At 34.4% G+C, this 18,446-nt stretch overlaps 2 protein-coding genes across 6 annotated transcripts; one reads left to right on the forward strand and one right to left on the reverse strand.

Annotated features, from left to right (window-relative positions):
- Window positions 1–2,371: 2,371 nt before the first annotated feature.
- LOC140830933 (uncharacterized) lies at window positions 2,372–6,256 on the reverse strand. 5 transcript variants are annotated; one of them, XM_073194538.1, is made up of 8 exons: window positions 5,971–6,256; window positions 4,347–5,278; window positions 4,199–4,263; window positions 3,608–4,111; window positions 3,078–3,489; window positions 2,734–3,000; window positions 2,580–2,634; window positions 2,372–2,491 (listed from the first exon to the last, which is right to left on the reverse strand). In XM_073194538.1, the coding sequence occupies exons 5-8, from the start codon at window positions 3,093–3,095 to the stop codon at window positions 2,382–2,384; spliced, it is 450 nt and encodes a 149-aa protein (XP_073050639.1). In that variant the 5' UTR covers window positions 3,096–3,489; window positions 3,608–4,111; window positions 4,199–4,263; window positions 4,347–5,278; window positions 5,971–6,256; the 3' UTR covers window positions 2,372–2,381. The 5 variants fall into 5 exon arrangements, 2 of the variants coding, with proteins under 2 accessions (XP_073050639.1, XP_073050620.1); XR_012117721.1 differs by lacking the exon at window positions 2,372–2,491 and having other exon boundaries at window positions 2,551–2,634; window positions 3,078–3,246; window positions 3,365–3,489; XR_012117719.1 differs by lacking the exon at window positions 2,372–2,491 and having other exon boundaries at window positions 2,551–2,634; window positions 3,078–3,246; window positions 3,341–3,489.
- An 8,099-nt stretch (window positions 6,257–14,355) lies between these two features.
- On the forward strand, window positions 14,356–18,393 carry LOC140830951 (tetraspanin-18-like). Its single transcript, XM_073194550.1, has 6 exons — window positions 14,356–14,809; window positions 14,951–15,050; window positions 15,404–15,484; window positions 16,252–16,356; window positions 16,831–17,019; window positions 17,982–18,393. Exons 1-6 carry the CDS (start codon window positions 14,499–14,501, stop codon window positions 18,045–18,047), a joined length of 852 nt encoding a protein of 283 aa, XP_073050651.1. The 5' UTR covers window positions 14,356–14,498; the 3' UTR covers window positions 18,048–18,393.
- Window positions 18,394–18,446: the final 53 nt, after the last annotated feature.

The raw sequence follows: 18,446 nt of genomic DNA on the forward strand, positions 1-18,446 counted from the left end.
AATTTTGTAGGTATTGCGGAGGTATCCTCTCCATAACAAGAAACATTGGTCTTCTGTTTTGAAGAAAGCTACATACACCCCATCAAGACATGAGTTCACGCAACATATCAAAAGCATAATCGATTCGATGCCACTCGCCCAAGAGTTTTTTGTGAGTGTGTCCCCAGAAAATTGGGACAATTCTATGTTTTTGGGTGAGCGATGGGGTGTCGTTAATAATAATATTGTTGAAAGCTGGAACAACTGGGTAAAAGCAGCGCGATATCTACCCATTGTGGGTATGATAGATAATATACGAATTCAAATAATGACCACTGTTGGAAACGAAATTCCGGCGTTTGACAAAAGATTGACCAACTGATTCTAGCAACTGAATTGGACTAACTGATCGACGTAACTGAACACGTCATCAGTCAACTGATCGCTTCAAAAGTATATTTCATCGTCAACTGATCTTTACTAGCTGATCTCTCAGCTGTACACGTCATCAGTTGAAAGCGACAAACGACATATAGTACAGCCATCTGCAACTGGTAGTGGCTCACCGCATTTCAGAAATAAACAGTGTACTATTGTCAGGATATATCGACGTGGTAATCAACGGTTAGAATATTCAAATATCTTTAATGTTACCGTTGAGAGGGAAGCCTATAAATAGTCGAAGGCAGCAGCTGAAGCAGTATCGCATTCTCAGTTATCTTACTTGCTGTTACGCTGCAAAAATATCCGCTCACACTCAGAAATCAAGCTCACGCTTATCATTTTTATCAGTTGTATTCTAGACTACGCTCTTGAGCTTTCATAGCATTTTGTAATAGATTGATAGAATTTCTAAATTGTGCTAAGATCAGTTACGATCTGTAAAAGTGTTGTATGCTAAGAGTTTCAGTATTGGCAAAGTGATAAGTCCAAACTGAAGTGGGTCAGTACACTGATTTGTATTTGATCAAAGTCTTTTAGTGAAAATCATATCTGCGTGATAGAAGGGGTGACGTAGGAGTTATTCAAGTCTCCGAACATCCAGAAACAAATTGTGTTGTTATTACCTTCAGTTATTATTTTAAGTTAAATACTCTATTTTTCAGTCAGTTAGTTTTCTGCAACTGTTTATTCAGTTTAACTAATTGTTGTTGACCGAAAGAATATTTTAGATTCAGTTCTTAATACAACTGAAATCAGTTTGTCGAAGAATTATTTTAATCGAGCAGTGTTTATTCAACCCCCCCTTCTAAACACTCTTCACCCGATTCACCGATCCTTTCAACCACGATGCACAAAAGACGAGAAAAAACATTGGAGATGACCGGAGAACTAAGTCCAAGAATGGAGAAGGATGTGTCAATTGCATATAGTCAATCTCGAACCTTAAAGGTGCACAAGTCATGTGGAGCTCTGTTTGAGGTGATAGATGGGGACAAAAGTTATTCAGTGGATTTGAATGCATGTCGTTGTTCATGTCGATATTGGCAGATCTACAGGCTACCGTGCAAACATGTTTGCTCGTGCATAGAATCAAAGTCTTTGTCGGTTTATCAATTCTGTGATGGATATTTTAAGATCAACATGTACCGCCAAGCTTATAAAAGAATCATAAATCCAATTCCAACATATGACATGAGTGGGGGCTATCTGAATGATGGACCTACCATTTATGCTCCTACAACCCGTAGCCAGCCAGGACGTAGAAGGACTAAACGGATACCTTCTCAAGTTGAACAACGTGTGACAACGTATGGGAGATGTCATGGGCGAGGGCATAATAGACGAACTTGCAAAGAACCGGTGGCATAATTGGTTTGATTGACATAGACATTAATACTATATCGTTGACTGCAATTATCATAATTTTTGTAATATAATTTATTTTTAAAATTCCTAATCGTTGTCTTAATAATTTTAATTTATTGCAGGCCAGTATTAGAACAAGAAAGCTGCTGGGAGGTTGTTCAAAAAAACTACAAGATGTGATGGCATTTTGTGAATATATTTGGTGTTGTTTCTTGAATTAACCGACCTTTTGGACCATTACGTTTATGGTATCCATTTTTTTTGGTTGTTTTGACGTGATGGTAAGACGTTATCGTGCGTTGAAGGCATGACAATTTTGTAAACCAACAATGAATCTGTTCAATTGCTTCAGTGAGATTGACTATGTAAATACTGGATTGCTTTAGTGAGATTGGAAAAGTGTATGAAGTTGAAAAAAACATCGGATTATGTGTTTGTAATTGCAATTTGTAGATGTGTTAAGAAGTGATTATGTCTTAATCAATAAGAAGTGATTATGTCTTAATCAATAAATTGCTTTGTTCACTGATAATTTCATATGTGTTGTGAGTTGTGGTTTATTATCATTACAAATATTTCATGGACAAATCATTTTAAACCTTTGAACAAGCCTCGTTCATCAGACAAAATCGCCAAAGCAATCCGAGCTCTATATCCTTCCATTGAAGTATTCCATTCTTCATTCCAAAATGTCGGGTTATCTCTAGCAAAACATTCACCCCATAGACAAACATAAACACCACAATTCAAATCATTTCTGTGTTGCCTACATTTTAACGCAATCACTTCACCTTTGCCAACATCACAATTTTTCACATTCCAAAGATATCCAGACATAAATTTGGCCTGAAAAAGCATTTCAATCAATATTAGTTTTCCAAAAATTCATAAAATATGTGTGTTGTGCACTTTTGTTTAAAACAATTTTTTTCGTAGCCGACTTACAATTTTCTTGGCTGCACCTTTGTAAACAGGACCATTAAGAGAATCCCTTAGTGTGAAATACTGATCGCCTCGAGTATACCCGAGCAAGATCCAATGTGCTCTGTAACTAATCGGGAAAATTATGTGCTTACAGCGTTCTAGAACCTCTTTGTTCAGTTCAGACAACTTGCTCAATGTACTTCCGTCCAACTGTGATGTAAATTCAGAAAAATCTTTATCTTTGACCCTCTTCTGCTTCATTTTCTCGAGCATCCGAATCACGTTAATCTATGCAAATTTTTAAAAATATTGTTAGCTATCATTTTCATAAAAATATTATTTACTTAAGATCAAAACAATTTTACCTGCACATTGGGAGACATGCAGTAGATGTCATGCCCATATTTATGTTTTCTATTGCTCAAAGTATTGAAATAGGCATGAATAAGGTCAGATCGTAGTTCGCTGCCAAACTAACAAAGCAGCAACTCGTGCCCATGCAATATCACGTCATCATCTTGCCAAACTACACCACTACAAAGACAAAATAACAAACATAACAATTCAAACAAACAAAAAATGACAAATTATGTTGTCGCCATAATTTAAAAAAACAAGATCTTTTTACCCCAAAATATCCCCGCATAAGTACTTTTCAATTATGTCTCTCTCTTCCTTTGATATCTGATCATGACCATCATAGTCACGTCTTCCTCAGAACTCCTGCAAAGATTCCTCTACAGCACTTTCAGCTATACCTTTAACATCAATATCATCCTATATAAAAACAGAAAATATGCAAACACAAAATTCATCAACAAAATTTAATGCTTAACAAATCATACAAAATATAAATTATTTTTAGCTATTGCCAAACAAATGAATTTTAAATTACCAGATCCAATACGAGTGATGATTCTTGTTTTCTCTTGCGCTTTGGGGTCGTACTAGGAGGTGTCAAATAGTCAGGATGTTTTCTCTTTTTCAGCCGATCTGTTCTTTTTTGAACCGTCTTCACAATCGATGATTTTGGATTAAAAATAATCATTTCTTTCCCTTCTCCAATGTCAGTACCTACGTGCACGTTGTCTCCAGAATTTGTGTTAATTTCCACTTCGTCCACAAACACTCTCGCATAACTCTCCACTTTAACGTTGTCTTCTGTCTCCGTTTTCATTTTGTTCTCAACCACTTCATTCAAACTTTCAACTACATCATCAACATGTCCATCCACATCTTGCTCGGTATGACCTTCATCATACATATGTGTCGCATCCTTGAAGACAAATTGGGTTGTATCATCTTCAACCACTTCATTTTTTTCCTTCAACATTTTAATCTCATTTTCAAGCCTTTTTATATGCTCCAACAATTCTGAATCATTGTATCGAGACTGAACCTGAAAATATGAGTGATCTTTAAATATGGAAATTCATTAAATAGCATACCATTAAAAAATAGACTATCATCAAATACAAATGTTTACCTCAACAATCCTCTCTGTATCATCAACAAGTTTTTTTCCTCCTCAAATGGTTTGATCGGCACAATCTAACAACAATAAAGACAAATTTTTATTTTTATTAAAACATGTACGCAAAAGTATAGGATGATATAGATTAAATTGCGCAAACCTTGTTCGATCTCACAGCCATTAAAGCAGCCTCTGCCCCTATAGGATTCACGGGAATCTTGCTCTCTACCCACTTGAATAAACGAGGAAAGCAATGTAAAACACGCGGTTCACCAAGCATAGGAACTCTTTCATACACCCAAGCCGACACAAATAAAATGAGTAACATTTACTACAACCAACAATAACATATATAAGCTTCAAAAATAAAAAAGATAATACCATCAATCCAACAATGCAATCTCCCATATACTTTTTATCCTTTTTTTCACTTAAGAGAATCCAAGATGGTCTTCAATTTCATCACGCAAAAACCTAAAGGCTGCATCTCCCCGACCATATCCAAAAAAAGTTTCCAAATTGTCCAAGTATGGGAAAATAAACTTTGGTGTTCCAAAATTACTAATAGGAAATATAATACAATTAAAAAGCAGCAAAATAAAAAATCTGAAAAAATCATCAATCTCAAGATCATTCCCGACCAAATCAAACAACTTCTTTGTTATGACATTTCTCTGCACACAGTTCACCCCCTTGAAATGACGCTCAAGGAAGTTTGAACCCAACTTTAAATCCAGGTTAACGGGTTGACCAACGCTCGCCAACCCTATAACGATAGAGAATTCCCTCGAAGTGAATGGCACCTTGATATTGCTTCCAAAACAAAAGTTGCATGTCTCTACTTCAAAGCGTTTAAGCATTGAGTAGACTCTCGATGTGCTTATAGAAAGCTTTTCGATCTTCAACCAAGGTGCTAGAGGTGAAGCTTCTATCCTCTTCAATTGTAACTCACCCAATCTAGGAACCAATTGCTCCATCACGGCTAAAAACTTGGTTGGCGAACACCTTGAGTAACCCTCTTTAACAGAGGGACCAATATCTACATTATTATCAGCCGTATTTGATTAACTCATCTTTTTAGTCTTCGTCATTCTAATCCACATAAAAAAAATATTACACGGTAAATTGCCACGAATAATTCAAGAAATTAGACAAATAAGTTGCTAAAAACATAAACAATCAATCTCAAAAAAATATCTCACGACAGTACATAATGATCTTACATGTCGAAACATTGATAATGATCTTACATGCGGAAACTAATATCAAATAACAATCCATTTCTGTCAAACCAAATAAAACACATTCTGTTAAAATAAATTAAAACAAAATCATTTTGACAAGCCGCACTAATCTCACATAACTATCATTCCAACCATATTCTAGACTAACACATTCAACCTTATTCGTGCAAATACAGTTTGAGTGACCAACTCTCTGTCTTAAATTCAAGCTTCTTTCCACTGTCTTTTACGGGGCCGATGGTTCTTTCCGCAAATTTCAATTCTATTACGAACATACGTCATAAATCCATTTGTCTATCCAAAATGAGATTGAAGAAAAAATCATAATTTTACGCAAAAAAAAAAACCAGTACAAATACAAATTTAATCATAAATAAAAGACAATTGAAATGTGTATCCTTTAATCATCCTTTATTACTTTTATAGGGTCGTAGTTCCACAGAAATCCGAAATTAAAGCGCCTAATTTCTCTTCCTTACCTCAGCTGCTAATACCCAGAAATTGCTTTCACCCACAAAATCTGGTTTTTGCGACGCTTACGGAAATAAGACGGCAATGGCTGCTGCGACGTCTGGTTTGCGCTAGAAGGGACTCGGATTGGCTAGGATTTTTCTACGCTGCGTTACCTAGATGTACGAATTTGAGCGACGGGTTTTTGGCCAGATTCAATTACATACATCAGCGGAAACTATGGTAGATTGTGCAAACGAAGGATAATGAAGGAGAATTGCGAATACTAAAATGGCTAGTAGGAAAATGAAATAAAAACCAACAATTTCTGGCACAGATGAGAAGAGTTGGAAGTGGGAAGGAGAGTACCCGATTAGAAAGATTAACAGGACCAGCAAAATTTGGGCTTTTTATTAATTTTTATTAATTAATAAAGGGTAAAAAGGTAAAAACGCAAAAAAATGTATTAAAAAGTAATTTGGAATTTAATCAGGTACTAAAACACACAAAAAAAAAAAACAGAAGGGTACTGAATCATAACAAAATCAAGGACATATGCATTTTTCTCCAATTTACCGTTGATTTAAACTCGCGAAAAGTATGGAATTAGTGTAATCGTACAAGTGAAAAAGGTAATTTTGAAATAGGTACAAGTTTTGCATATATTTAGAAATATACGTACGTAAAATTCACGTCATTTTGATTGATTATGTTTCAAAATAAATGTGCAATGCTTAGTTTATGAGCAACAAATTCAGGTGACATTATCGGTCTAACCGCAACATAGGATGATTATAGTTTTGCCATAAATTATAAGCGAAGTGTGTGATCAGTAATCACTCGGTTATATCCATCAGTATATGTTTAATCATTATCAGTTGTCGAGGTTGTCTGTATTAATGGAGTAAGTGAGCATTTGACCGATTGTCAGAAGTTCGATTCTCCCTACAACACCTTATCGGGTGATCTTGTCACACACAAACCCGATACAATTTACGTGGCTAGTATGATTAGTAAACTATTGCATTAGCCTGGAGTGTTAAAAGATGTTTCGGCATTGGTCAAAGAATACTATAAAGTGCATAAAGGGAATGGAGATGTGTAGAAAATACATGGGCGTTGAAGGTGGTGTATAGTGAAGTTAACTAGAGTCAGAGGTCATCTAGAATAAGTATTGACCGGCGGTTGTAGTTGGTTACCTTGTATGACGCTGTATCTAAGAAAGTTAAAAATTCTTTGTGATGAATAAATCTATTTGATTTCTCAAAAACTTGCAATTTTTATTTTGTTTTCGCGTCTTGCATTTGATCTGTAATCTATTGAGTTGAGAGATTGTTTTGTAACAATTGTTATCTATAGACAAGTTCACGTAGGGGCGTTAAATCCCCGTGACCGCAAAATGAATTCTGAAAATTTTGATATAGAAAGGTTTACGGGAAAAAAATGATTTCAGCTTATGGAGATTGAATGTTTGTGGGCGATCTGAGAAACGTGATTAAATCCAAAGAACTCATCAGGGTCTAAGTATATTTTTTTTTTGATAAAAGACTAATCAGGGTCTAAGCATAAAGATAAAAAGAAATTCTATATTTAAAAAAAAGGAATTTCAAAATAGACTATCCCGAGCGCAAGAAACGATCCTATATAAAAGTTTCAAAAGGGTCACTTGTGATGAAATGGATACTTGAGAATGGCTTGTACTTACTACAAGCAAAAAATTATTGTGAGAGATAAAAGTGTTGCGAGATGAAGGTGCCTTATGCACAACTCTAGCACAAAAGACTTGCCCATATAAGTGAAGGCGGACTCAAGGAATTAAGTAACAAGGCTTACTTGGTTGTGACAAAGTCATATAAATCATTTTTTGTTAACATTACATCTATGATAAGGCGAAATGGTTAAGATTTGCAAAACACACTAAAAAAGGGATTTTTTTAATACACACACAGTGATCTATGGGGGACCTTCGAGGGAACCATCTCACAGTGGTCAAAGTAATTTACGTCCATAGTAGATGATTATTCTCGGAGAGTTTTTGTGTTAATTTTGAAGAATAAAAATGAAGCATTCATAAATTTAAGGGCTGGAAAGTCCTTGTTGAAACACAAACTGGGAAGAAAATTAGGAAATTAAGGACAAATAATGGATTGGATTTTGGAACTTTTTAGTGAGGGTTTTAATAATTTTTGCAAGAGACATTGTTATTGAGAGACACTACACAATGAGGATGACTCATCAACAAAATGTATTGGCTAAAAGATTAAATAGGATAATTATGGAAAAAGGTAAGGTGCATGATGTCTAGTGCAAATTTAACAAAGGATTTGTGGGCAAAAAGTTGCAGCTACTGCAATGTATGTAATCAATAAAGCCCATCTACAACTATTGACCTCAAAACTTCAATGGAGAAGTGGTAAGGACACGAACCAACACTAGAGCCCCTTAGGTTTTTGGATGTGTGGCCTATGCTCACACAAATTGAGGAAAATTTGAACCAAAGTATTAATGTATGTTTCTCGGATTCCCAGAGGGAGTAAAAAAGTATAAGCTTTGGTGTATTGAAGATGGACGTCCTAAATTGTTTAACAATAAGGATGAAATCTTTAGGGAATACGATATGTATCACTCTCGGGCTCCAAGAAAAACGACTGATAAACCACTCGAATCAAGAGACAAATTGGACACTTATACGCACAACAAAAGTAGAGTGAGAGAAATCAAAAGGAAAGTGACTTGCCAAGTCTTGAACAAAAATGATGAGAATATCTTGGCAAGTGACAGAGTTAGAAGAATCGTAAATCCACCAAATAAATTTGCACATGCAGATTGTATAGCTTTTGCTCACACAACAACCACTGAGACATGTGGTGAAGAATTTTTAACATACAACGAGGCTATGAAGTGTGTAAATTTAGGAAATTGAGGGATTCAGTTGAAGAAGAGTTGAGGTCTCTACACAAGAATAACACATGGAAATTGGTTCATAAGCCAAAAGAGCAAAAGAATATTGTAGGACGTAAATGGGTGTATAAACTTAAAGAATGAGTTTTAAAGGATGAAAGTGTTAGGTATAAAGCTAGACTTGTGGCTAAATGATTCACTCAACGTGAAGGAAGAGACTATGTGAGGTATTCTCATTGGTAGTCAAACACACTTCAATAAGGATGCAATTTTTCTTGGTCACTAAAGATGTTCTAGAACTCGAAAAACTTGATGCAAGAACAACATTCTAACATGGAGAACTTGATGAAATGATTTACATGACCCAACCCAGGGTTTTATCAAAGGACTTGAAGATTACTAGGTTTGCTCGCTAAAGGGTCCTTGTACAGTTTTAAACAATCTCCTCGTCGATGGTATAAGAGATTTGATTCATTTATGTTGAAGAACAATTTTCTGAGATGTGATTATGATAATTGTGTTTATCATAGAAGGGAAAATGGAGGCACAATTAGTTATTTTTTTACTTTATGTGGATGATATACTAGTTGCCTCCAAAAGCAAAAATGAGATTACACAATTGAAAGAACTTCTCAAAAGTGAGTTTGACATGAAGGAAATGGAATCTGCTAAGAAGATATTAGGGATGGAAATCAGAAGAGATAGAAGTGCATGTATATACTTTATGTTTCTTAATGTAGTTACATTGAAAGGATGCTTAGAACGTTTAATATGTATTTATCCAAACCTGTGATAACTCCTTTTAAGTCAACGTTCAAATTATCTTTAAAGTATTCAGCAGAAACAAAAGAGGAGGAGAAATTTATGGAAAATGTCCCTTTCAATAATTTTGCGGGAAGTCTAATATATGTAATGATTGCACACGCTAGGACTTGGTTTATTCTATTAGTGTGGTGAGAAGGTATATGGGAAGACCTGAGAAATAATATTGGAAAGTTGTTAAGTGGATATTTCATTATTTTGAAGGGTCATATCATGTTGGTCTGTTTTACAGAAAGCAAGAAGATAATGATAGAACTGTAATTGGCTTTGTGGATGTTGATTATGCTGGTTGTCTTGATGCAAGAAGGTTACTACCAGGCTATGCGTTTAAGTTTTACGGGAATGTTGTAACTCGGAAGTGAAATCTGGAACATGTGGTATCACTTTCCACAACAGAGGCAGAGTTTATTGTGGTGATTGAGGTAATAAAGGAAATCATTTGGATGAAATGAATGACAGTAAGTATGGAATATTCAAAGTGGGATTCATTTGGCAAAGAATCAAATCTATCAATAAAGGACAAAACACATTAATATTATACTTTAATTTTTGAGGGATATGAAAAGGGATCGGTTACGAGTGCTCAGATACGCAACAGAAGTTACAAAAATCATATTTTCAATAGCAAAAACGAGCACCCCTGTGTAGCAAATAACAAACAAAAAATCATACATAGTGTGTTTTTAAGGTTTTACCTATCAATCACAAAGATTGATTATGACTCCAACTAAGTTGTTAAACAACTTAGTTCTTCAATGGTAGACAATCTACAAGCTTCCTTGGAGTATTCGTTGCTCAATATCAAGCACACCACCAACAAGCTAGAACCACCTTACATTTGCACTAGAAAATGTAAGGCATTTTTCTTTGAGAATTTTGCTATCAATTCATCAAATGAAGAAGCAAATATTTTGAGAAAAAACAGAGAGAAATTCGGCCAACATGGAGAGAAGGAGGAGGCAAGTTTTTTTTTTTTTTTTGTAAAAAGTGTTGTGTATTCCAAAGGCATGCTAGTATTTAATTTGAAAATTTTGACTCTCAACTTTTCACCTCCCTTGCATGTTATTTGGGCTTGTAACAATTACAAAGCTCATGGATTATTAATTTAATATCTCAAACACATTTGGGATCAATTAAACCTTATTTGAATTTATTCGAGCTCATTAGTTAAATAATTATTTGCATTTGGGCTCTACAAGAACCAATGTTATTTAATTAATTCAACACTTGAATTAATTTAATTATTTGGACTCTACTAAGTCCACTAGTATTTAATTAATTCAACATTTGAATTAATTTAATTTAATCCATAACAATGTTTATGAAAATCATAATTTTCAAATACATTATTTATTTGGTCAACTTTTAATTTAGGAACACTTCCACAAATTAAAGGTTACATTTCCCTTGTAGAAGTTATACTTCTAATTTTCCTTGTGCTTATAAACACCTTTATAATTTGTTCAAGACGTTGAACTAATTTCCTTCTCAACGGGATCTAGAAAGGTAGTACTTGTGTGGCCCTCAATGGTTCATTGATATAACTAGCAGTTGGTTCACATTTCAATGTGATTCATTACTAAACATGTTCTTATATGAGCATACCTCAATCGCTTCATTCTTACTTATCAACTCCTTGATAATAAGAACGTCAGAACTCAATTCTGATTGTACCAAACCAATCATGTTAAACGCCTAACAGTATCGCTTACATGATTCCCTATGTATCAAATGATAGTGTCTGTAAAAACCATTCCATTATGATTATCGTACATTACGGTCCCTTCATATCATATAACCCGACCGATTCGACAACTATTGGTATATCAAGAATTGTCAAATAATCGATATTATGTGTCATGTCGTAGTTGCATCAATGAAAATCTAAGAAACCCCTTTCTTAATTACCACCAACACTCTAAACAGAGATTTCAAACTACATACATATGAGAACACATAGAACATCTATACTTGAAGGTAAGTGGTGAATCCCCGACTACAATGCATCGACTAATATATGTTTTAACAAAACACCCAAGCTTGCCACCCGATAACCCCATATGAGTCAATAAACAAGTCAAAGTGCAATGCTAGCATATAGAGTCTCAATGTTGTCCCAGATCATAAGAACTAATGGTGTACAACCATAAACTATGACGTTTCCACTTGATAAGTGAGAACCACTTGGAAAGTCCTTTGTTGAGGGTTGTTCAGTGCACTCTATAAGGAGTACATATCTGCATGCTCAAACATCACAATGTCCCCTACCAATGAAACATGATACTCATATCGTAGATACTAGTCTCAAACTCGAGCGGCCTTTATCATTCTTAGTGTCGGCTACATCGACTAGGAACTGTTTAGAATATATAGTATTCCAAATATGAGTTTTATGATACTCATCATATAAGCATCTCATATTCTTTCTACTATTTGCATATTCAAGAACTTTATTTATTCAACAAGCATGAGTATACAGATAAAGATGTGTCAAAACTACTATTTTGTATTTTTCAATTTTTTACCATTTTGTATATCTTTTTAATTGGGAGTTCTGACGTAAAATTACACACAGGGGCGGATCTAGAATTTCGACACTGGGGGGCCGCTTAGTTTATTTTGCGACGGTTTTCTCAACAACCGTCGCTATCTGGCGACGGTTATAAGAAACCGTCGCGGATTTTGCGACGGTTTCCCTCACAACCGTCGCTAAGCCAAAAAAAAAAGAGGGATCAGGTTTCGAAATCGGGTGGAGCAAACGTTATATTTGACTTTAGCCACTGAGATACATGGACGTATCATTCATTTTGGGAGGGCCATGTATATATATATCTGTTTATATATTTAGTTTAAAAAAAATTAATATATACTAAAATTTTTTTAATTTTTTTGGGAGGGCTGTGACCCCCATTCGCCCTACACTAAATCCGCCCCTGATTACACATATTGACATCATGTCATCTCCATATCAATGTCACAGTATTTTCGAAAAATGACTATTTTTTTAAATAGCAGAGTAAAACTAAATTTGACATAATGAATAGTCAAAATCGCAAGAAGACTAAAATGCATTATAAAAAAATACGATTTTATCTATTAAAAAAACTGCCTCAATATGTTTTTAGCTACATTAGACCTCTATATTTGAATTGGTTTTTAAGCTGAGCATCACTCACACACAATTAAATGGGGACGACTTTTCCTTTCCCCAAAAAAAATTTAGTTGGACGACTTATTACCAACTCTACTCGTCCTTCTAAATTTCATTCAACTAATCAACCAATAATTTCATGTTTGAAATTACTAATTATTTACGTTAATAGCTCCGTAATCTATGTTTTTTTTATTTTATGCTTTGTTGTTATTAAATATATCTATGTATCGAGACCGAGCTTTAGCTCTAATGATCTCACATTGTTTTTCTCTTGTCATTGACTCAGGTTCCGGTCCTCCCATTTTCTAGAATAGGATTTCAAAAAAATAATAAAAATATATCTATGTATCTATATTACTAAACTTGGAATCCAAACACACAGACACAAATTTTATTTTCATGATCCGTCTTTTTGTTCAATATAAAATTTTTCTTTATTTATTTAAAATTCGTCATTCAAAGAAAAAAAGTCTATCATCGTAAATTTATCAGCACCATGATATTATAAAAAACCATATATAAATAATCTATATAATTGTTTTATTATATTAATTTCATTTTTTTTTTACATATGCATGCATCACATGCCAAGAACATTAACATATATTATATAGATTTGTATTTTGTACCTAGTGGCATGTGAAGTATTACAAAAATGGAAAAAAGAAAGTTTAGTTTTTCCTTAACTAAATCAAGATTATAAAACATTAAGCATGTGAACTTGCTGCAACCCGTCTGTATTATCACTTGCTAAAATTATTAGTAAATTACAGCCATATTTGATTATTTATTTTCCTTTCGAAATCGATGCCCCGCATAGCCAAAATAAATTGAGTGAGTCTCATGTGAGACGGATCAACCTTACCGATATTAACAATAAAAATGTAATATTTTTAGCATAAAAAGTAATATTTTTTTATGGATGACCCAAATAAAGGTTCGTCTCACAAAATACGACCGTGATACCGTCTCACACAAGTTTTTGCCAAATAAATATTGACTCTTGGATTTACCCTTGGAAAATAATACTTAGGCATTGCTTGACTTTTGATTGTTTTTTAAGTCTAATTATTATAATATTTCATTTAAATATTATATATAAAATGAATACAAAAATGGGATATATATGCTTCTAGCGGTATTAACTACCAACCAAAATTCATTTAGTTTTGCTTTTTTCATATAATAAAAAAAATCTATACATTTGCATCGAGAAATTTATTTTTAAAAACTACTAAAAATATATCCAACTTTTTCAAATTTTCGTTCTAAAAAAACCCCGATTATATTTTAAAATCAATTTTTTTTTTTTTGGGTTCAATAGTTTCCAAAAGGTCCAGTTGAGAATCAGGCTGGGCTTATTAAGGCCCAATAGTTTCCAAAGGGTCCAGTTGAGAATCTGGCTGCTTATTAAGGCCCAATAATTTCTAAAGGGTCCAATTGAGAATCAGGCTGGGCTTATTACGGCCCAATAGTTTCCAAAGGGTCCAGTTGAGAATCTGGCTGGCATATTCTCTCTCTGCCTCTCTCCAAATGAAAGCGACAAGAAAAGCCAGCGTCTTGACTCATCGGCCATCGCAAGAAACAAATTTCCTTTCTTAAAAAAAAAAAGAAAAAGAAAGAGAGAGAGAAATTTATCCAGTCCACACTCGGAAAAAAAGCGAAAAATAAAAAAAATAATTTAATTACGAAGTGGAATTGGGTTCCTGAGATTCACTTTTCTTTGAATTTGGATTCTCCAATGGCTCCCCCAGAAAGGGAGAGAAAATCTGCAATGCGAACCCCATGGTGTCATACATTCGTGTCATTCATTCTGAAATTCTTGAATTTTCTGCAGGCTTTCGTAGGTGTCGCCATTGTTATATACTCTGCTTACATGCTTACCCAGTGGCAGAACCACCGCGACGAATTTCCTCCGCCAGCTCCTTCGCCCAGTGACTCTGAAGTTGAGCTGGATGCTCATGTCATCAATCCTATGATTTTTGCGTATGGTGTCGTTTCATTCGACGACAATGCGCTCCGCATGGGTTTGCACTCTCTTCCATCTCCATGGTACGCATACTTTGTTTATAGTTAATCCAGTATGTATTTGTCGAGATCTTGAATTTGTTTTTTCTACTTGTATATTTTATGTTTAGTTTTTTGGAATCATGATCGCCTTATTTATTTTTCTGTATATGTATTTCGTGACAGGTTTATATATGGTTTTATGGGAATCGGAATTTTAGTATGTTGTATAACTTGCATTGGTCACATTGCAGCTGAATCGATCAATGGCTGCTGCCTTTGCTTTGTATCCTTTTTGTAGAATCTATTTTTTTGGTCTCTCCCGCATGAGAAGTTCAATGAAAATATCATATTTTTTTTTTATCTTCATACTGATTATTGGGATAATTCTTAAATTTAGAGTGAAGTCGGATTCTGATTGAAACTTTACAAATACTGAAACCGACGCTCTGACTTATTGATGCCTATGTGGATTCTCTTTTTCTCCCTGGGAATTGAGTAGAAATCATCTGGTTAATTCTGTGTGTTGTGTTAGTTTATCTCATTTTCTTTAAGAAATCTCGTCTAAAGTGGCTCAAATGCTTTTGAACCATTTTAGTCTCGTGATATTGCTGACCCTTGACCGCATAAAAATGTCAGTATGTGTTGCTAAGTACAGTATTTGTTCTGTTGGAAGCTGGTTTGGTGGCTTTTATTGCACGGGATCGCCATTGGGAGAAGGTACATCTATCAACTGAATATGGGGAGTTGCTAGGTTCTCAAGTGGTAGACTCTGGATTTGAGTCCATGTAGTTTCCATGTAACTATTATCTAATAACTAGGATTGAAATTATCGATCCTAAGTTAAACTGAATGAAAGGATTTGTATGATGAAACCAAGAAACAAAATACGGCTGTGAATTATTCGTGGCAAAGAAATTCAAACATTTCTCCAGACAAACTTATCCAATTTGATCACTCAAGAAACAAAGACAAGTGTCGCTTTGTCACTAAACGATGTTTTTCACGTGAATCAGATATTTTAATGGTTGCATAATGGGCTCAATAGACTCAATGGGAAGAAAACTAAAAACACTAAAGTGAAGCCTTCATGTTATCTTCTAGAAGATAGGTGCCCAGCTTGTGAAGAAAGTCACCAGAGAATACCATAGAAGATTGGTGATTAATAGCTGTATTAGCAAGCTAATCAGCAGCTTGATTGCCTTCGCTGTGAATGTGGGAAGTAGAGACATGCCATTCCTTATTTAACTATGTCCATATATGATGTAGAAGTCTAGCTAATCCTCGTCTGGAACCTGAGAATGAGGGTTACCTTGTTTCGGTTCCTGATGCAATATTCAGAATGAAACATGCAAAAAGCACAAATGCGAAAATAAACCAAGAGCAAAGCAACAATATAGATCTTACCGATCGTACACTCTCTATTAATGTTTGTATGATGATTCACATGCTTTTACTTGCTTCATCTTTGACATAATTTTTTTCAGGACCTCCCACTTGACCCAACTGGAGAACTGGACAGTCTCCGCACCTTTATAGAGGACAATGTTGATGTCTTTGAGTGGGTTGGCATAGCTATTGTTGTAATCCAGGCATGTTCAGTTTTCGAGCGTTTATAATGTTTTAAATTTAACCCAGTTATATTTTGTTGACACGATGAATTAGGTTTTTTCAGTCACAAGGATCCTCTCTGAAATGATGAAGAGACACTCTCTGAAATGATGAAGAGATACGTGTTATAAATAAATGATGAAATTATCGCAAAAATTATTCACCTCCTTCTAGAGCTAGAGCCAATACGATGAATGGATGATTCTATTAGATTGGGCATTATATTATAATTCGTTATGATCTTTTTACTTTTACTACTCATTTTTGCCAACTCAACATATCTGTGCTTTTGAGTGTTTGAAGTGTTATAATGGCTGTTTTTTCAGCTTTGAAGTTTCCAAAAACTGCAGTTAGAATAGATTTTCATCAGCACATTTTATTTCAGGGCCTGCATGATTTTTGTTGGTCGAATTCTTTTCGATGTTGAAGATACGATTCCTGTTTTTCTTTTTCAGGTACTTTCTGTACTTTTTGCGGTGATACTCAGATACTTGGTATCCAATCGAAGCGGGGACGATGATATTGAGGAGGATAATGGTACTCAGACTAGAGCTAGGGAACCACTGCTTCATACGTACTCAAGCCAAGCATCTGGATCGACTAAGGGTGATTCTTATATCTGGAGTTCAAGGATGAGAAAAAAGGTCGGTATTTATACTATTTATACCAGGTCAATGATTGTCAGTGACCAATCTTTATATTTCTATAATAAATCAAATTTCCTTTCCGAAATACCGCATTCTGTAGCACCCTTATTTTTAATAAAAAAGTAACTATAATAAAATGAAAATTCAAACATAACATTGCATTTTACACAAAAAGTTACTGTACTTAAAATCACGTTTTATATCACAACTCAATATATTTGCATGCATCAGGTAAATTAATAAAGTTTTCAGTTAGCAATAATGTTGGACCGTATCGATACCACCATTAATGTGGGTTACTGTGTGCTTATGTCAAATTTAGTTATTTCTTAGGACTTTTGGACATGTGGGTTGTTTGAATGTAATAGCTAAGTTTGCATGAGTTGGTTGTCATCATTCACTTAAAAGATGAAAAACTCAAGGATGAAAGTGGCTTAAAAGAGGAGGAAATTGTGACAATCCTTTTGAGGCTTGGCTATAGAGATGATTAGTTGAAAAGTAGGATCTGCCCCTCATCGAACGAATAATCATGCAACAAAACAGTTCATAAATGGAGCTGTCTTATTATGATCATCGCCCTCTTATTCTGGAGTGACAGGCCTGAATCTAATTGAGGAGAGGCTTTTGAAAGTAATTTGGCGAAGTAATATAGAAAATTACAAATAAAATGTGGTTTTTTTTTTTTTTCATTTAACATGGGGTAACGAACGAGTCCACGGTTACTTGTACAAGAAATATTTCTTAAGTTATATCTTGCAGTTTCTGCTGCTGCTTACAAATGAAGTTAATTTACCAGTTTATACATTTAAAGATTTTCACATCGTTTTTGCTCTTTCAAATTTCTAAATAGTTCTGAATTGGTTTGTCTCAGTATTTCATATCCTATTTAACCGGTTTCCTGCTAATTCATCATTGATAGTTCTTGACTTCAATTCCCTACATGAATTTCATTGTTGCAGTATGGATCAAATAGTGGTAGCACAGAAAATGATTTACCAAACCAAAACGCTTCCACTGATGTGTGACGATCAACAAAGACACTAACCCTCTTAAAGGAAACAGGAAGCAGAAATACCTCCTGTTGTCTTATCTTAACAAGTGATCTATGATATTTTTTTATTTTTTATTTTTGTTTGTATGGTTCTTTCGTGAGTGTTTTGTTTGCTTAATGAATATGTGCATGTCGATTGGCACAATATGGTTGCTAAGAGTCCTTTTATGTTTTGCAAAAAGTGAAGTAATTCAAGAAGGCTGTGTTGTTGAGTACTTTTGGTAACTTCGAGAGTGTACATATATGTGTGTATAAATATATTGATGTAATTGCGAAGAACTGATGTAATTCTGCTTGTGTAATTCTAGTGGTATTTTTTTCAAATTTTTGTCCGAAAAAATCAAGCATCGTGACTATTATGTCCTAGGAAACA

Source organism: Primulina eburnea, chromosome 1, assembly GCF_022965805.1.
Source record: "Primulina eburnea isolate SZY01 chromosome 1, ASM2296580v1, whole genome shotgun sequence".
NCBI classification, from domain to species: Eukaryota; Viridiplantae; Streptophyta; class Magnoliopsida; order Lamiales; family Gesneriaceae; genus Primulina; species Primulina eburnea.